Source organism: Vipera ursinii, assembly GCF_947247035.1.
Source record: "Vipera ursinii genome assembly, chromosome: 12".
Lineage (NCBI taxonomy): Eukaryota > Metazoa > Chordata > Lepidosauria > Squamata > Viperidae > Vipera > Vipera ursinii.
In genome coordinates this window covers 9,805,305-9,824,759 of record NC_139525.1, presented here as the reverse complement: position 1 = coordinate 9,824,759, position 19,455 = coordinate 9,805,305, and the positions used below count along the sequence as shown (strand labels likewise).

Here is a 19,455-nt window from a genome sequence, read left to right as displayed (position 1 = left end):
CAATCAGGTTAAACGTGTTGTGTAAACACAGACAATCTGGGAACTCACTCAAACTAAAACATTCACACTGTGACCGAGTTATCGTCCTAACTCAGTGGCTGGATTTTGAAAATGATATGATCCCAATTGAAGGTGGCTTGCCCATAAACTGTGGATAAATAATTTTGTGCTTAGCAAGATGTTGGAATATAGTTTCTGTAATCTGAAATTAGTACTGTGCACCTGGGTGACAAGGTACAGCTTTGATGAAATTGTGGTTTATTTCTGAGCATAAATTCAACTGAACAGTTCTGACTATTCTACCTGTATTTGTGAACTAGTCTGTAATATGTATACATGTTTTTCCCAGTTTGGAAAGTTTCTTACCTATAGGTGTAAATTTCCATTAGGGCAGGCTGGCACGCTAGCTAAATTGCTTATATCAAGCCAGAAGAGCTGAGTTATTTGATGTTCCGATGGTACTGAATTAAATTGCTAAAGTGTAATCTCTACCATCTGTCACTTCTCCAGATCTTTTAAGTGCCAGTGATACCTTCCTGAAAATTTCAATCACTAGAGAGGGCCTGGCTTTGGAAATTATTGATGTCCTTAATATGGTAATACGTCATGGCAACAATGACATTTTTGTATAGATCTCGGCTTGTGTGGGTATTAAAGAAAATGAAATGGGAGATAAAGCAGTCAACAAGTCTTCCTCAAATCATTCAAAAAAGCCTAAATACTTGGAAGATTAGAACACACACGTTCACAGTTCAGTCAAACAGCAAAAGACAATACGGCGGTGGGAAGTGTGAAATGTGAAGGTTAAATGGCGAATGAGATTTGCCAAGATAATTTCAGAATGATTCTTGCCTATTCAGGAGGAAACCCAGTGGAGTTTGATGGTTCTCCAAGGAAAGGTGGAATAGAAGTGCAGCTTTTAACTTTGATTTCAACCTACTGATTAGTAACAGAAAAATCTAAGGAAAGGGATGCATTTATCACCACTGCTCTGTAAACAAAATACTGTTTTATCTTCCAGGTTAACTTCTGAATTACAATAACCTCTTAGCTTAAGACTGATTAGCAAGGGACGCATTCGAATTTAACACAGGTTGCTCTCAACTTATAACCATTTGAAGTTACAATGGCTCTGGAAAAAGTGACCTAAGACTGGTCCTCACACTTAATGATCGTTACAGCATTCCCCACGGACATGTGATGAAAATTCAGATGCTTGGCAACCAACATGCATTTTCAACAGTTGCAGCACTATGGGACTGCCATTTGCAAGCCTTCTCAGTTGGCTTCCAACAAGCCAAGCTGATGGAGGAAGCTGAATTCATTTAAAAAGTGAAGTCTTTTGCTTCACAACTGTGGCAAAAAAAAAAGTTCATGTATGCGACAAACTGAACCACAAACTAAGCAGAGGATTGGATTTAGACACGGTACATTAAAATGAGACTGGTTCTGTTTGAACACACAGCCATTTTGTGGCCCAGCCTTCGTATTCTTCAGCATCTGCTGTTGAAGCAGCAGCTTCATTTTAGTAGAAGGGACATGTGCTCCCCCCCGCCCTCCCCATATTCTGATACCTCAAATTCCAGTGCTGAGAGATGCTGGTTATTGGAGCAAGGTAATTAAAAGGTAAAGGTTCCCCCGCACATGCGTGCTAGTCGTTTCCGATTCTAGGGGCTGGTGCTCATCTCCATTTCAAAGACGAAGAGCCAGCGCTTGTCCAAGGACGTCTCCGTGGTCATTTGGCCGGCACGACTAGACGCCAAAGGCGCACAGAACGCTGTTAACTTCCCACTGTAGTGGTCCCTATTTTTCTACTTGCATTTTTTTTACGTGCTTTCGAACTGCTAGGTTGGCAGAAGCTGGGACGAGTAACAGGTGCTCACTCTGTTACGCGGCACTTGGGATTCGACCCGCCAAACTGCCGACCATCTGATCGACAAGCTCAGCGTCCTAACTCACTGAGCCACCACGTCCCATTTATGGAGTAACTACCTATCACTTAATAGTAAGGGCTCCTTTTTTTGGGAAAGAATGCAGGCTTGTTTTTTTCCCGGGATCATCAGCCTTCAGAAATTCTTCCAAGATTGAAAATATATGTTTATGCTTTAACTCTGTGGTTAGGCTGAGATCCATTGTCGAGTTACAGTCATATATACCAGGGGACAAAAATCTATGGTCTTTTATATATGGCTGAATTAAATCCCTCAATAGTAGCCATTCTGAGCAAACCCTAACCAGGGCACTTTATTCATTTGTGTAAAAACATTTCTTATCGCATCTTTTAAGTTAAAAAAACAGCTGTTCTGCAATAAAATGGAATTTAACCATTAAAAACTGCAGTAAGGAGCTGCCAATTTTAACAAATTCCCATTTTCTGATATTTATTTACTTAAGAATTTTATTTTATTTATCGTATTTTAAGAACTGCCCATCTGCCTTTGCTTTTGACGTTGGTTCCTGTCATGTTTGCAAGGCGTTACCAATTTTCTATACAGTAAAGTTTTCCATACAGCAAGATACGTTGGTGGAGCTGCTGATTTAAAATCTTCTGCTTTCGTTGGAAATCTGCACCCGTCTTAAAATTTGCGCAAACGCTTAAATTCTTCACACACACACCTACACCCTTAGAGGCTACATACTTACTGATGTGGTTTTAAGGTAGAAAAGAGGAAGGACAAGTAATTATGAGATCCTGTGCTTATTTATTCAAAAATAAGCTGTGTGCAGCTGAATGTTAACAGGTATCTAAAATCATTGCCTAAATGTTTTTTTTGTTCTTTTCTTTCAAGGAAAAATATTTCCAACAGTGCTCTCTAGTGGCACCTCTTGAGATTATAAGGCAGAAAATAAAAAGAATTGAGCGGTGATTTTACGGGAATGCCCGTCCTTATTAAATTATAAAATGGTTTGAAAAAGACACAGACACGGAGACACGTTCCTCAGAAATGGGTTGCCTTCCATCTCTCTTGCCCTGTTGAACTGCATGAAGTATAAACTTTTGGTTGAATGGCATTTCAGTGGCCCGCCCTTAATTGTTTGCAATAAAACTGTTTTAACTGAATCTTCGCACGTGGACCTGACCCTTCATGCCCGACGGATAATATTTACAGACTTGATTTCCCCCTCCTATTTTTGTTTCCACCCGGCAAAAAACTCTTTAGCGTTTTTATGCGGGGAAAACTATATAAATGAAAAATTAAAAATAGTCCTCTGCACAATAAAAAAAACCCAGACAACTTTGCTGTCATAAAACGTGATCTCAGCTTTACTTTTCACAACTAACAACACAAGCCATGTTTAGAAAAAAAAACCTTATTACAAGTTCCTTCCAATCAGTTCTGGTACAAAAGTTATATCCATTTACGTTCAGTGCTTTTTTTCTGGTGGAGAGGGGGAAAGAAAAGCACAGTATCTTTATATCAGCATTTAGATAAGGCAGGCACTACGTCTGAATATTTACAACCAGAATCAGGCCCCTTTCGTAAATGACAAGAACAGAGAGTGAAGAATCAAATGCAGGAGCTGCAGCAGAACTATTTCCTTCCTGGAACTGTTTTCTTCTTGACTAAACACCCAAATAATAAAGAGTTTCCGCTTCTTTGCAACAATTATTTTAAAAGAGAAAGGTTAATTTCTCAGTATGGAAATTCAAAGTCCCGCTCTCACATGCATCCTAGGTAGAAATAACACCACTTCCTTCAAACTGTAATTTAAGCCATCAGGCCTCACATTTTCTGCTGCATACATCACCGAAGGATGGGCTGGGAGTCAGCAGGTGTGGCTGGGATCTACACAAAGAAAAAGAACTGTAAGTGGCTCACAACGTTTATGAAATTCGGGCTGCTGTTCCATCTCTTTCCAAGAGGACCTGCTGAGACTGAAGTCAGGCAACAGGAGGCAACAAATGAAGTCACGGTGTGGACCAAGCGTCTCAGTACAAGCTGGTTTTCTTCATGATCCGCAGAAACTCCTGCTCATTGACTTCCCCATCTCCGTCTCGATCGGCTTCATCAATCATCTCCTGCAGCAAAAGCAAAAAAATAAATAAAATAAAAATCTAGTGAGCTAAGAGCGGGTCTATGGAAACAAAAGACGACTTCAAACGCTTGGTTCAAAGAGCTTCTTACTCGTTCCAATCATGACCTCAACATGATCAGCTTTGTCCACCGGTTGAGGTTTGATTGATCCTTTTTCCCACTCATGCATTCCCGCTTGTTCGTTTACCAGACTTCAGCTTTATTTAAAACGAGCTGAACGTCACCGTTTATACAATCGCTTCGTAAACAGGTCAACGTTAATTTCCAACCTGAAGCTCCTCGTCGGTAAGGTTCTCCCCCAGTTCTTTGGCCACGCGTTTCAGGTTTTTGAAAGAGATTTTGCCTGTGTCGTCGTCATCGAAGAGCTTAAAAGCTTTCAGAATTTCTTCTTTTGAATCTTTTTCAGCCTTCAAAAAGAAAAAAAAAGAGCAAGCCTTCAGACACGTTAAACAACGTGAAACAAAAAAAAAACTGGGGTAAAGCTGCAGAGAGCTATGAGCCATAATGACGCGGTGGTTAGAATGCGGTAGTATTGCAGGCTGACTCTGCCCTAATGCCAGGAGTTCGATCCTGACCGGCTCAAGGTTGACTCAGAGCCTTCCATCCTTCCGAGGTCAGTAAAATGAGGACCCAGATTGTTGGGGACAATAGGCTGACTCTGTAAGCTGCTTAGAGAGGGCTATGAAGCACTGTGGAGCGATATATAAGTCTAAGTGCTATTGCTATTAGGAACCCTGGTGGTGCAGTGGCTAGAATGCAGTATTGCAGGCTAACTTTGCCCACAGTCTAGGGTTCAATCCTGATGGGGCTCTAGGTTGACTCAGCCTTCATTCCTTTTGAGGACCCAGATTGTTGGGGCCAATAACGAGTCTTGGTGGAGCAGTGGGCTAATGTCTCCTTAAGTAACACCAGCTGCCTGCAATTAGTGCAGGTTCGCGTCCCACCAGGCTCAAGGTTGACTCAGCCTTCCATCCTTCCGAGGTAGGTAAAATGAGGACCCAGATTGTCGGGGGCAATTAAGCTGACTTTGTAATAATGCCGCTTGGGGTGTGTGTGAAAGCCCTAATAAGCAGGCATATACATAGAATGAAGGCTACTGCTAAGCTTGTAAGCCGCCCTGAGTCTTCGCAGAAGGGCGGGATATAAATGGAATTAAAATAAAATAAAATAAATAAAATATGCTGACTCTGTAAGCTGCTTAGAGAGGGCTGAAAAGCACTATATAAGTCTAAGTGCTATTGCTATTTTAATCCTCAAAGAGGATTCCGCCAGAGATGGCTTTTCGTGCTTACATACAATAACACATCCTCATCACCCAATCAGAACAAGATTTTTGAAGAGCTGTTGACAGAAAAGACTTTAATTTTCATTCTTTTCCAGTCTGCCTCAAAAGTTGCATCGTTCTACCACTCCCAGTATGATATCTGGAGTTAACGATGGAACGCTACCCCGAGAAATCCCAGATGGCTTTCAACCTTTCTGAGAATTGCAGCGTAAAACCAGAGTCTGTCTCTGTGGCCAGCACAACGTACCATCTTCTGGGTCATCACTCCTAGGAAGTCACTGAAGGTAATCTTTCCTGTCCCTTCCTTATCAATCTCGAGGATCATTTTCTTGATCTCGTCTTTCTTGGGCTCAAACCCAAGGGCCCTCATGGCGACCTGAAAACAAATAAAAAGAGGCCGAGATAAGATTGGACTAGAAGACCTGCCAGGTCCCTTCCGGTCCTACGATGCTCCGACTAAAATTACAGATCTCTTTGCAAGGCCCACGAATGGAGTCGGCTCTCAGGTAACGAAAGCACCTCGGTGGTATTTGGTAGCTTGCCTTCAGCTCTTTTACGTCGATGTTGCCAGTCCCATCGGTGTCAAAGAGATCAAAGGCCTCCCGAATCTCTTGCTTCTGCTCTTCGGTGAGTTCGGTTTTGGGAGCTGTCTTCTTCCTCTGAGCTGCAGCTCCAAGGGACGTTTTCTTAAAGCTGGAGGCCTGAGAGCATGGATGAAAGGCAGAAGAGAATATGAAAAGATGTAACCCAGTTTTAGCTCTCTAGTGGGTTTCACTTCTGACTATTCCAGAGAGCCTGGCCCGACTTTGAAGAAGAGTTTCAAACACTGCTGCCTCTGAGGTCCCAATGGCTAAATTACTCTTTTTTAAAAAAAAAGGAAATAAAAATTCCAATTTACAGAATGTGAAGAGATGCACCACACTGCAGATGTGATGCAAGTCTTGAATTATTATTTTTTGAACACATCCTAAATCAAATAGGTTTATTTATGTATTTGGTCTAGGAACACCCTGGTTTCCTTCACCCAATTCATACATATCTGGTTATAGTTGCGTAGGAGATATTATTCTTAAAGATATTCCTTCAAAAAGCTTAACCTTATGATTAAAATGACACTGTGTTCATATTGTATTTCCCAAGTTTTAAAAATATCACCAATTTTATTAGTGTTTATTCTAAGGGGAAAAAAGCATTATGGTTGCAACCTAAAATGGAAAACGTTGATGCACTGATCCTATCGTCCGGAACATTTTTTTTAAAAAAAAGTCAACATATACCAGCACTGATCTATTGGGGCTGCATTCAAGGTTGTCCTCAATCTAGTCAAAATAATCAAGATGATTAACGATGGTGCATAAAAGAGAGGGAGCTTTGATCGCAAAAGCATGGCCATCATCTTGACTTTTTTGACCATATCCCACAGACAATTGTTATTACTTGACAGTATACAGGTAGTCCTCAACTTATAACAATTCATTTAGTGACCGTTCGAAGTTACAACAGTACTGGAAAGTGACTTGACCATTTCCCCCCCACTTAACAACCGTTGCAGCATCCACACGGTCATGTGATCAATATTCAGACGCTTGGCAACTGGTCCACGCTTATGACGGTTGCAGGGTCCCGGAGTCATGGGATCTCCTTTTGCAACCTTCCCACACGCCAAGTCAAGGGGGGGAGGCCAGATTCACTTAACCACCATGTGTGACTAAGTTAACTACTGCAGCGATCCACTTAACAAATGTGGCCAGAGGAGTCGCAAAATGGGGCAAAATCCATTTAACAAGTGTCTCACTTAGCCACAGAGCTTCTGGGCTGAATCGTGGTTGTAAGTTGAGGACAACTTGTACTCACATCATTCAACAGGGTTAAACAAAAAAAAACTGCCTCCAATCAGAAAAGCGGTAAATCAAGGAAAGCAAATGGTCCGGCTACCCCCCCCCCCCGCCCCCCAAGTGCTACTTTTCTATAGGTAAGATGCTCTCTTTTTTTGGTCAAGAACAGCCTTCCCAGAGATGGCAGGGTTGTGGTCGTCTCCTGGCAACGGGAACGCCTGGCCAACGTTTATTGGACTTTCCAGTCTAGTCTGCCTGTCCCCCTTGGGATCACTGGGTGGTCTCCTTTCCAGCGTCCATTTACCCCGGTCTTGAGCTTACAACACGTTTCCCCAACCCCAACCCCACCCCCGCCGAAACTCCGAACTGGAGTTTCAAGGCACGATTCCACCCACCACCGCGTGTTCCTCGGAGAGTTCACACGTGCACGGGAAGCGGGAAGCCCGGGCTGGGGCCGCCGAGTAGAGCAAGTGGCCGGGAAGGCGGGCGGGGAGAGGCTCCCGCCTCCCGATCCTGCAAAAGCGGCGCAAGATCCGCTTCGGAGGCGCAAGAAGGCCCCAGCTGGCTCATTTGCATACATTAGCATAGGGAACGGGTGCGAATCCAGGCCGTTAACCCTGGTTTTGGCTAACTCGGGCCTCGCTTGGCTTCGCCGGCACGGCCGCCGCCTTCTGCCCACCCGCCTAACTGCCTTCCCCGGCCGCGATCCCCCACCCCACTGACCATCCCCCGAAGCGGCGCCGGTCCCGTCGGGAAAACAGCCAGAGCTCAACCGTCGCCCAGCAGCCGGACGCTCACGGTCGCGCCTTCCGATTGGCTCCTCTCGCTACGCGCCGACCTCGGGACAGCCGCCCTCGCTATTGGCCGGGCGGCGCGGCGCGCGCTCGCCGCGCTGGGAGGTGATTGGTGGCGACGGCGGAAGGCGGGGTGGAGCCGACTTCGGCGGGGAGAGGACCCGATTGGCCACAAAGGCGGGAAGAGCCAATTGGGCGAGCCTCGCCACTCTGGGCAGATGTTCACCCTAGGGGGTGGGGTCGAAGGAGAGGGAGGAGCCGAGCGCTGCCCCAGGATTGGATTGGAGAAGCTCGGGGCTGGGCGTGGTCTGCCTGCCAAGGGCTATAAAAGCAAAGGGGGCGTGGCTGTTGGGGGTGAATGGGAGCCTGCTGGGTGGGCTTTCTTGGGATCTCTTCTTTGGATCGCTTCTGCTTTGGATTCCTGGGCAGGGAGATCGGCGGGCGGCTTCAGATCCCTTGTCCTGGTCCTCGATTTTGGCTAGGCTGCTTTGCCTCGCCGTGAAACCTGGGATATCCTTTTCTTTTTTTTAAACGAGAGGGAGGAACACCTTGGCAGCTTTGAGAAAAGCAGGTGAGGGATGACGGGGATGGAGATAAATAAATAATAAATAATAAAGTTGGAAGGGACCTTGGAGGTCATCTAGTCCAACCCCCTGCTCAGGCAGGAAACCCTATACCAGGGGTCTTCAAACTTGGCCCTTTTATGACTTGTGGACTTCAACTCCCAGAATTCCTCAGCCAGCTTTGCTGGCTGAGGAATTCTGGGAGTTGAAGTCCACAAGTCATAAAAGGGCCAAGTTTGAAGACCCCTGCCCTATCCCATTTCAGACAAATGGCTGGCCAGTCTCTTCTTAAAACTTCCAGTGTTGGAGCATTTGCAGCTTCTGGAGGCAGGTTGTTCCACTGGTTAATTGTTCTCACTGTCAGGAAGTTTCTCCTTAGTTCTAGGTTGCTTCTCTCCTTGATTAGTTTCCATCCGTTGCTTCTTGTCCTCCTTCAGGCGCTTTGGAAAGTAAGTTGAACTCCTCTTCTTTGTGGCAGCCCCAGTGTTGGAGCATTCACCGCTTCTGGAGGCAGGTTGTTCCACTGGTTAATTGTTCTCATTGTCAGGAAGTTTCTCCTAGGTTGCTTCTCTCCTTGATTAGTTTCCAGATGAGGTGATGGAGATGACAAGGGATTCTTCTAGCTGTGATGTATTTTATTTATTAAATTTGTATGTTACCCACCTCTCTACTGAAGTGACTCTAAGGGATTTAACTGATAAATATTCCATTTTCTTTAAAAAGAAGCCAGTTATGGAGATGGCTTATTAGACTAGTGAATTGATAACACAGAGCATTGTTACATCTCTTTGATATTTACTAACATGTCATGTCTGGCCCTTTGTAAACTGTCCAGAGCTCCTGGCAGATGGGTGACATAAATTTTATTATAATAATAAAGTTGGAAGGGATCTTGGAAGGTCATCTAGTCCAACCCCTTGCTCAGGCAGGAAACCATACCATTTCAGACAAATGGCTGTCCAGTCAATTGTTGTTGTTATTATTATTATGGTTGGTTGTCTATGGTTTAGGCGTATTTTAACGTCTTGTATTAATCTACTGAATTGGGCTATTGTATTTAATATTTCTTTTAATTTTTATATATTGTATTTTATTGTATTGCCCTGTACACCGCCCTGAGTCCTTCGGGAGAAGGGTGGTATAAAAATTATTATTATTATTATTATTATTATTATTATTATTATTATTATTATTATTATTATTATTATTATTATTATTATTATTGAGATTCTCGGTTATCCAGGTCATGGTTGTGTCAAAGGTGTTTTTTCAAAAGGCAACTTTTGAAAATAAAAGGGGAAAAAAACATAGCCCAGTTACCTTTTTTAAAAAAAGCACCTTCGAGACAGTTATGATTGTTTGCACAGTGAGCCAGATGCTTAGACTGAATTTGGCCTGTTCACCTACCTATGGGGTCTTTTCCAAGGACCTGGGATAGGCAGCTACTGTTTGATGTGTTCAAAGTATTATTTGCAGGATATAAACTGTTCTAAATAAACCTACTTTTGCAATTGTCTGTTGGGGACCTTGCCAGTGGTGTCCAAGTGGTGCTACAGTTGGTATTAGTAATAGTGGGTAAATCTTCCACATTTAAACACAATATTTCTATATGGCAAGAGTAAACTGTACAGTAAACTGTTTCCTTAAATCTTTTTTTTTTAGAATGGCTGTTTTTTTCCTTTTACAAAGGCTATTGAACAGTTTAATTTTTAATGCTCTCAGAGGGGTTGCAAAGGTAGAGTGTCTTCCCCCCCCCCAGCAATTTTATCTGCAGGACCTATGCTGAGATCAGGGTAAGGGAAACTTCAGTTGCTCATCTTAACTGATTAATAAAGAGAGGTAAACATTTGGCTGTTAGAAAGTTAGGTTGCAATCTAATTTTAGGGGTGGTGGAAATGGGAGGGTTCTGATTAACTTTTTCTGTCCTTTGGCTACAGCAAGAAAAGAACTGGAGAATTGCCCCTCCGTTCCTGAGAAATATTTGGACAAGATGGGCACGCATTTGAGGCCGGTAAGTTAGTTTATTTCTGCAAAATACCTTTTTTGTGTGTGGGGATCTGCTTTTATTTCCATACAGGAAGCACTACTCTGATACTTGTGTTTTTCTCAGTGAATGCCATATTTTCTCTTACCTGGCTTCCAGGTGGGGTGTCAGTCTCCTGGAATCTGCTTTGTTTGGGCTAGGACCTTGAGATCCACCCCTTTCATTTGAAATAAAAAGTACAGGACAGTCCTCCTGGTTCAAAATGTTGCTGTGGAGACAACTACATATTGTCTTCTACTTAAGATAGCCTATGAATTTGCAGATTAGGTATTTTTGCACAGGTAGCTTGATTTCTTAAACAGGTAGCTTTTGTTTTCACTAGCTAACTGTGGAAAGATCCTGCAGAGCACTAAGTGATCAGCTAGTCCCTCCTGATCTAAATCCTTGGTTATGATTTCTGGGATTTTATTTGGAAGCTAATAATCTGAGCTAGGCCTGCAACAACAACTCTTTGCTTCTCAGCTTTGCTCTCTGAGAAGGAAAATAGCATTTCTCCCTCACTGTGTTTGCAAAATCACTGATTGTGATCCCTTTGCATCTGCTTCTTACAGGCTAGTAAAAAATGCACTGTGATTGGTGGCTCAGGATTTCTCGGTCAACATCTGGTAGAGCAGTTGGTGGAAAAAGGCTACTCGGTCAATGTGTTTGACATTCGCAAAGGCTTTGATAACAGCAAGGTGCAGTTCTACCTGGGCAATCTCTGCAAGAAAGAGGTAAGGAACAAACTAAGGTAGATTGACATGGCTCAGGTGTATGGCCAACATAAAGTCTGTTGATCTTAAGCCCTATTGCTGGAGTTGATGAAGGCTGTTTAGGAGTACCAATGGGAATTCTGGGAATTTCCACCCTGTATATTGGGGAATGTTGCAAAGATAGGAGAGCCTGCTGTAATTGTGCATACTAGTTTGACAAACGTTTCCTACATCTCATGTGCTAATTGCTTCCAACATTTCTCATTTCTGCTGTAAGATACTTTAAAGATCTAAGAGTCTCTGAATAATTGAAATTTCCTCTTTAGCTCCAATCTTAGAGGTTCCTCTAAAGTGGCATCTTTCAGCCGGATAGCCCTTGGACTCAATTCCAGATTCTTCAACATTCTTGCTTCTAACTCTCTGGAGGTCTTCAAGTAGAAATTGCACAGGCATCAAACAGAGATGGCCTCACTCAGAGGACTGATGCAACTCGCCAGTTCTATGACTGTATTTCTTCTCCATTGCAGGATCTACTCCCAGCTCTACAAGGTGTGACCGTGGTGTTTCATTGTGCCTCACCTGCCCCTTCTAGCAACAATAAAGAGCTTTTTTACAGAGTCAATTATTTGGGGACCAAGACGGTCATTGAGGCTTGTAAAGAAGCTGGTGTCCAAGTAAGATTTGAACAAGAATTTTAAAATGTTAACCCAGACGAGACGTGTCTGCCTGCTCCTTCCCAACTTGGAAGCTTTAGCAGTCTAGAATGGGGCTTTTTGAAGTGAGTTCTCAGGGGTTTCTGGAGGACTCGAACAGGTCTCAGAGGAGGCCTAAGACAGAAAAGAAATTCACTGCAATTGTGGTTGTTATTCATTTTTTTTGTTAATCCCACCACCATTTTTACCGGTATGGATAATTCAAGGTGGTGAACATACCCAACGCTCCTGCCTTTTATTTTCCTCGCAACAGCCCCATGAGATCAGTTGGGCTAAAACTAGAACTCACTGGCTCCTGGTTGCTAGGCCAGCACCTTAGAACTAAGCTCCCTCACCCCCCCCACCACCCCCGAGTCTTTATGGAGAGTTTTCTTCTAATCCCTTGAGTTGTTTTTTCCCTTAGTCACCAATGCAATGAAAAGGGTGAGCGTCACCTGCTATTTAGAAGGAATCTGTCTTCAGTTACTATATTGAATAGAATAGAATAGAGCTGGAAGCGACCTTGGAGGTCTTCTAGTCCAGCCCCCCACTTAAGCAGGAGACCCTATACCATTCCAGACAAGTGACTGTCTAGCTCGGGGCTTTTCAACCTTTTCACCCATTGTACCACTTTTAGGATATGACAACATCCGACTACCACCAGTTGCCTAGCAAGGTGTCAAAAACGTGATGACCAAAAAAAGAGGAAAAAAAGTGATGAAGTACAGGTAGTCCTCGCCTTACAACAGATCACTTAGTGACTGTTCAAAGTTACAATGGCACTGAAAAAGGTGCCCCCCAAGCCACAGCCGAGCAAGACACCTGCCTGCCCACCCGGTGGCGCTCTTCCTCCTGTCCGAGGTTTTCATTGTTGTGAGCATTTCTGTTGAGGATTGGCAGTGTGTGTGTGTGTGTGGGGGGTTGTTTGGTTTTTATTTCCCCCCCCCCCCGGCTGGGTGGTTGCAGCATGTTTTGGTCACTTCACATGACCCTGGGACACTGTGACCATCATAAATACGAATCAGTTGCCTAGCATCTGAATGTAAATCACGAGACTCTGGAGATGCTGCAACATTCCAGCTGATCGGCGCTTTTCTGGGTTCAGCAGAAGCACCCGGGATTAGCACCAAGCTCCAGCTGGAGCATGGCGCTGATCCTGGCACTTCCACTGAGCCCCGACTGCCCTGCAGCTCCAGACATCTACCGCTCAGGCTTGTGTGGTGCTGCCATTCCCCTCCCCCACTACCACTTTTCTAGGATGGTCGCGTACCACCTGCCAGGTGCCAATGTACCACAGGTGGTACCCGTACCGCTGGTTGAAAAGCCCTGCTTTGGAGAATAACATGACCCCGCTCTTCTTGGTGGCAGCCTCTCAAATACTGGAAGACTGCTATCATGTCTCCCCTACTTCTTCTTTTCTTTAGACTCCCAAGTCCTGCAGCCGTTCTTCGTACGTTTTAGTCTCCAGGCCTTTGCTCTTCTCTGAATTTTTTCCAAACTCTCAACATCTTTTTTGTGATATGATGACCAAAATTGGCTGCAGTATTCCGGGTGTGGTCTTACTAGGGCTTTATAAAGCAGTACTAATACCTTGCGTGATCTTGATTCTATGCGTCTTGTTTATACAACCTAGGATTATGTTAGCTTTTGGTGAAATGCAGTATTAGAAGACAGCTTCAACCTTCATCAAAGCCCTCCTGGTAGACTTTTCAGAAGTAGCTGTTTATATTCCAAATATAAATCCAAATAAATAAATATTCAAGAACTACTTCTACAGATAGAGAAGAAGGCCAGCTATTCACTTGGATCCAGCAAGGATCTTGCATTGCTCTAACTTGATCTGGCGGTCAGTGTGTTTCAATAACTCCCTGGATGTTTTTCCTTTGGCAGAAACTGGTGTTGACCAGCAGTGCCAGCGTTGTCTTTGAAGGTACGGACATCAAGAATGGAACGGAAGATCTCCCTTATGCCAAGAAACCCATTGATTACTATACAGAAACAAAGATTCTGCAGGAGAAGGTCTGGATCTTTTGTGGTTAATGATGCTTCGTTTTGCTCTTGGTGGATCTACACAGGCTTTTTCTTTCCTTACGTTTAGGAGGTGCTAAAAGCCAGTGACCCGGAGAAGAATTTCTTCACCACCGCTATCCGTCCACATGGCATATTTGGACCTCGGGACCCTCAGCTGGTTCCGGTTCTCATCCAGGCAGCCAAGAGTGGCAAGATGAAAGTCATCATTGGGTAAATCAAGTTGCATCTACAATCTTCCTCGTGTTCTTTCAGCTTTTTCTTCTGGAGATATTTCATGACCAAGCTAGGTAACCTCGTCAGTGCATATGGAAGTGAACAGCCTTAAACATATTCTTCAACACATACTTATTAAACGTATCTTCAACACATACTTATTAACCAACACCCCAGATAGGCAGGAACCCATGTCTGATCAAAAAAAAATCAAGGCTGTTATAAAAACCCAGCAAATTGCATAAGTCGGGAGTCTCCAAACTTGGGAACTTCAAGATTTGTGGATTTCAACTCCTAGGATTCCCCTGCCTGGAATTATGAGGATTGAAGTCCATAAGTCCTAAACTTAGTCCGTGCTTGGAGAACTCTGGCATAATCCTGCACATACGATGCACCGTGGCTGTTAATGACAGAAAAGCAAGCACCGCAAAGTTCAACCCTGAGCTCCTTGTAATTTTCACTAGTGCAAGTTGATTCTGTTTGTGGTTCTTGCAACATTTGCTCATCTGGAAAGCGCACCTGAATCCAGAAATAATTGCCTTTGCTTTGAAATACTTTGCCTTATGTATTGCACAAGGAATGTTTTGGCTACAGCTTGCACCTCTGAAGTCTTTCCCAACTGAAATAATACATGGCCAATGACTCATTTATTCTTAGTTGCTTTCTATTTTGCTGTGGTGGCTTTTAACAAGTTTTTTTTTAATTATCCTTAATTTTCTACCCCTCTGTTTAGGGATAAGATTATTGCCAATAGTTTTCATCATTTTATGGTGTAAGGTTTGGTGATTTGTTATGACTCGCTCGTCACAATGCTGTTACTGTTATTCGCTTAATTGTGTTCTTTATCCCATACTCAGAAACTGCTCTCTTAAAAAGTATCCTTTTAAAAATAAAATAAAATGATAATGTCCGAGTTGTCAGCTTACGAAATAAGGGAAAAGGAATGAAGGAAAATGCAAACCAAAGAAACAGAAGCGTGAAACAAAGAAAGACAATTCCCCTAGGGTTAGCTAAAAGAATCTCATCTCCCATTTAAAGCAGGAAAATTAAGAAGTCCCTTTTCTCTAAAACCATGCAGAGCAAAAAAAAAGCTTGCTTCTCTCATTAAACTCACTAATGATCTCGCTTCTGTTCTCTCACAATCCCTGTAGAACTTGTAGATCGTTTAATAGATGGGTTTAATACTGCCTAAAGCATCAATGAGTTATTTGTTAATGGCGCTTATGCAAGTAATGTTGCATCCAGATTGGATCCCCCCCCCCTCCGTGTTTTATAGTTTGGCTCACGCATTTTATTGTTGCTTGGACTCTTTTTCTGCACAGCAACGGGAAGAATTTGGTGGATTTTACCTATGTGGAAAATGTGGTCCATGGGCACATCCTGGCAGCAGAGCAGCTTCAAAAGGATTCTCCGCTGTGTGGAAAGGTAAGGCCACCCCATCGTTGCCTTGAAGCTTAGACTTTGAGCAAGCAGCTTGGTGTTTTGTTTTTTTTTAAACTCAAGGACCCCTCTTTCAAAAACGAAACAAGGAGAAGGGCAAAAGGAGCGGAGGAAAATGTAAACCAAAGAAATGGAAGTGTGAACAAACAAAGAAAATTCTCCTAGAGCAGGGGTAGGCAACCTTGGCTCTTTTATGACTCGTGGACTTCAACTCCCAGAGAGAATCGCTGGACAATTTCAGGAAAATAAGCTACGTCTGTGAAGCCAGAAAAACTTCTTGTAAGAAAGCAGTACAAGCCATTTCTTCACGGACGCCAAAAACAAAAATAATAATAATCAAAATGGACATAGCCGTGTGGTGATCCGGAGTTTGTCTTGCAGGAAAGTTTTCCCAAAAATACAGTTAAAAATACTGTCTGAACCATCATGAAAGATTGAAACTTCATGCGCTCCTTCACTTCTCCTGCAATGTTTCAGAGTTTCCTCTTAAGACAAAGGCTAAAGACCTTTATGAAGTTTTCTAGCCAGATGTACCTCTGAGAGGAAATTCTGCACGTTCTTACCAAGTGCGGCTTTGACCTTGCCCAGGGGTAGGCAAGCTCAGCTCTTTTAGGACTCATGGACTTCAACTCCCAGAATTCCTGAGCCAGCCATGCTGAGGAGAAAGGGAGAGGTTTCCAAGCAGAGCCATGCTGGCTCAGGAATTCTGGGAGTTGAAGTCCACGAGTCCTAAAAGAGCCGAGCTTGCCTATCCCTGACCTTGCCAAACAGAAAAGGCTAAAATAATTGGGCTGAATGTTTGTCATTGTGGGGGATGAAGCTGCCCTTAACGTTCTTAGCGTAACAAGGACCAACAGCAGGAAGCCTTCCAGGTTATCTTTGATGTCTCTCACAAGACCATCTACACGTTTCCGCAAGTGAGCCTTAGTGCGGCTCAATCCCAACAGGATAAAGTTGAATTGCTTAGATTTTTGTGTCGTTGATTGAAGAAAGTTTGCCTGTCCCTGGTCTAAGGCAGAAGGCCCAACGGGACGTAGCACTTAAGTGCTAAGCTTAGAAGAGGTCCGTAGTTGGCCCCACCTGCCTCAGGGGGAAGCGCTGGGTGAGAAAATTGGAGGAGAGACTTCTGTGGGTGCCTCCTTTAGCTCCTAAAGGAAAGCTGAGATGTAGGTCAAAGATGTAATTACCTTGTACTGATTGTCTGATCTTCTCCCTGATGTGGCTGGGCGTGTTTGTGGTGTGATTAGTTGATTTAACTCCCATCCTTCTCCTGGTTTTGTCTTGCAGGCTTTTCACATCACAAACGATGAGCCCATTCCCTTTTGGGAATTTTTGTCTCGCATCCTCACTGGCCTGCACTATGATCCTCCCAGATACCACATCCCTTACTGGCTAGCCTATTATTTAGCCCTTCTCTTCTCCCTGCTTCTGCTGCTGTTGAGTCCCCTGGTTACCGTTCACCCCACCTTCACTCCCATGAGGGTTGCCCTCGCTGGGACTTTCCATTACTACAGCTGTGAGCGGGCCAAACGGGACATGGGCTACAAGCCGGTGGTTCGCCTGGATGAAGCCATTGCAAGGACCATCCAGAGTTATTCTCATCTCCACAGGACCACGTGATGGTCTGAACTCCGACCAAACCATGGATTCTGCGTAGGTTCCCTGATTGGTCTTTCCCTTCAGTCTTATCTGCCATGGGGGAAAAGTCCCACTTTGGAACGATGTCTGAGGTTGAAATACTTCAATGTCTCCAGAGTATCTGCTGGCCCAGGATGACCCATGTTTGGACAGGGTGCATCTTTTGATAAAAAGCCTTTTGTAAAGGTGCATTGGTTTTGTGGGATTTCTGCTTGATCTACTATCTTCCTTTTCAACGTTGTCGCTTTTGGGACATAGATTTTCGGGTTTAAGGGTGAGAGGTGGGAACTATCTTGCTTTGGGTTTTGCCATTGCAAAAGGAGGAAACAGGTGCTTGGACTGAGGAGAAACGGAAATGTCTGGTCCAAGGATGTCCAGTACTTGGCAACCTTAAGACTTGTGGACATCAACTTCCAGAATTCCCCAGCCAACATGGCTTGCTGGAGAATTCCGGGAGTTAGTCCACAGGTCTTTAAAATTGCCAAGGTGGGACAACCATGTTCTAGACTTTGTCCAGAGTCTGTTATTTTTTGAAGCTTGTTGGATTCTTGGTATTCTTTGGGCTTGCTTCTCTTTTTACAGATAGTTCATTATTTTTCATCTGGTGCTGGTTGGCTATGAGCAACCTGACCTAAACACATCCTTTCTTATCTCATACCTATTAATCAACACCCAGATAAATAGGAGACATCAAAGAACTTTAAAAATCCCACCCAATCAAGATAGGATCATCCATCACAAATAAACAGCCAGCAAACACTGCCAACCACCTCCGTGCACTGATGACGCTACCTAGCTTGGTAATGAAACGTCTGCAGAAGAGGAGGTCAGAAAACACCCAGAAATCCACAATTCAACCTTTAACCCCATATATATATTCTGCATTATGAAATGTACAGTAGATTCTGTAAGTTGAGTCATGACAACTGGATTGATAACTCATGACTCAGTTTTCAGGCAATTTTACCTGGATAACTGAGAATCTTCGCTGATGTACAGTGAGGGGTTTCTGATGAAATCTACTTGCTAATTTGTAGGGGGAGGAGCTTATCCTTATAATAAGATGGGGGGGACTGTTTAGTTTTGTTATCAACTAAAATATTTTTTACACTATCTCAAATCACATAAATCACATAGGTACGGATTAAGATGTGAGTATTAAGAGTATTTGTGCTCCTTGTGACTGGTGGAGTTGCTGGAAGTTACCGAACCTGAAGACGTATCTCCCCAGCTTGAGTGTTCCAATATTTGAAAGGCTGCCACAAAGAAGAAGCAGTCACCCTATTTCCCAAAGCACCAGAAGGCAAAACAACAAGCAATAGATGGAAACTAGCTGAGGAAAGAAAAAATCTAGAACTAAGGAGAAATTTCCTGACAGAACAATAAACCAGTGGAACAGCTTGCCTTCAGAAGTTGTAGGTGCTTCATCACTGGAGGCTTTTAAGAAGAGACTGGATAGGCATTTGTCTGAAATGGCATAGGATCTCTTGCTTGAGCAGGGGGTTGGACTAGAAGATCTCCCAGGTCCATTCCATCTCTGTTATTCTCTTATCCCTCCAAGCTTCGAAGGTCCACGCTTAAGCTGATAACTGGAGTCTACTGGAGTTGGCAACCAACAAGTCTAAGTAAAGCTAGAACTGGTCAAAGGAGAGCCAAAATGGGACGAGAGGGGCAATGTGATGCGTAGAATTCCTTTCCGCCTTCTCTAATGACTCACGACCCTTGCAATGCACGCTTGTTGGCACACCCTTATGCAGAAAGGGTTCAGATGAGGCTTGGCTTTTGTTTTGAAGAATGTGTAATATCTTCAGATGAGGCTTGGCTTTTGTTTTGAAGAATGTGTAATATCTCTGTGTTGGTGGGAAATGTCCCTCGGCATTGCTAAACGTCTGAAAAAGGCAAGGGACAAGATTCCACCGTTGCAGAGATCTGCAGTAAGCAGATCCAGTCCTCTCAAGTGGGATACCATGATCTGAGTGGGTAGGAGGCAGTAAAAGGGTACTCAAGGTTATATGTAGAAGGAACGAGTCATGCAGTGCTGAAGTTGTCCCTCTGTCTACTATGACTGTACATTTCAGAAGGCAATTATATGCAGCAGTCCTTGACTTGCAAACTTTAGTGAGCGTTTGAAGTTGCGACACCACAGAAAAAAGCGACTTATGACCCATTTTTCACCCAACTGTTGCAGCAT

At 43.7% G+C, this 19,455-nt stretch overlaps 2 protein-coding genes across 5 annotated transcripts; one reads left to right on the top strand and one right to left on the bottom strand.

The window, feature by feature from the left end:
* Positions 1–2,503: 2,503 nt before the first annotated feature.
* Positions 2,504–8,047, bottom strand: CETN2 (centrin 2). The gene is made up of 5 exons (XM_083372061.1): positions 7,881–8,047; positions 5,865–6,023; positions 5,570–5,698; positions 4,307–4,444; positions 2,504–4,021 (listed from the first exon to the last, which is right to left on the bottom strand). The coding sequence occupies exons 1-5, from the start codon at positions 7,881–7,883 to the stop codon at positions 3,932–3,934; spliced, it is 519 nt and encodes a 172-aa protein (XP_083228187.1). The 5' UTR covers positions 7,884–8,047; the 3' UTR covers positions 2,504–3,931.
* Positions 8,048–8,304: 257 nt separating this feature from the next.
* On the top strand, positions 8,305–18,940 carry NSDHL (NAD(P) dependent 3-beta-hydroxysteroid dehydrogenase NSDHL). 4 transcript variants are annotated; one of them, XM_083372054.1, is made up of 9 exons: positions 8,305–8,522; positions 10,452–10,525; positions 11,110–11,271; positions 11,778–11,924; positions 13,833–13,961; positions 14,041–14,183; positions 15,509–15,611; positions 16,914–17,279; positions 18,402–18,940. In XM_083372054.1, exons 2-8 carry the CDS (start codon positions 10,505–10,507, stop codon positions 17,244–17,246), a joined length of 1,038 nt encoding a protein of 345 aa, XP_083228180.1. In that variant the 5' UTR covers positions 8,305–8,522; positions 10,452–10,504; the 3' UTR covers positions 17,247–17,279; positions 18,402–18,940. The 4 variants fall into 4 exon arrangements, with proteins under 4 accessions (XP_083228180.1, XP_083228177.1, XP_083228178.1 ...); XM_083372051.1 differs by lacking the exon at positions 18,402–18,940 and having other exon boundaries at positions 16,914–17,437; XM_083372052.1 differs by lacking the exons at positions 8,305–8,522; positions 18,402–18,940 and adding an exon at positions 8,874–8,963 and having other exon boundaries at positions 16,914–17,437.
* Positions 18,941–19,455: the final 515 nt, after the last annotated feature.

Coding starts and splice junctions, on each gene's coding strand:
- CETN2 (XM_083372061.1), bottom strand. Junction 5,699..5,864: donor TCGACGTAAAAGAGCTGAAG/GCAAGCTACCAA, acceptor ATTTGTTTTCAG/GTCGCCATGAGGGCCCTTGG. Junction 4,022..4,306: donor TTACCGACGAGGAGCTTCAG/GTTGGAAATTAA, acceptor CTTTTGCTGCAG/GAGATGATTGATGAAGCCGA.
- NSDHL (XM_083372054.1), top strand. CDS start 10,505: ATGGGCACGCATTTGAGGCCG. Junction 13,962..14,040: donor CAAAGATTCTGCAGGAGAAG/GTCTGGATCTTT, acceptor CCTTACGTTTAG/GAGGTGCTAAAAGCCAGTGA. Junction 15,612..16,913: donor ATTCTCCGCTGTGTGGAAAG/GTAAGGCCACCC, acceptor TTTGTCTTGCAG/GCTTTTCACATCACAAACGA.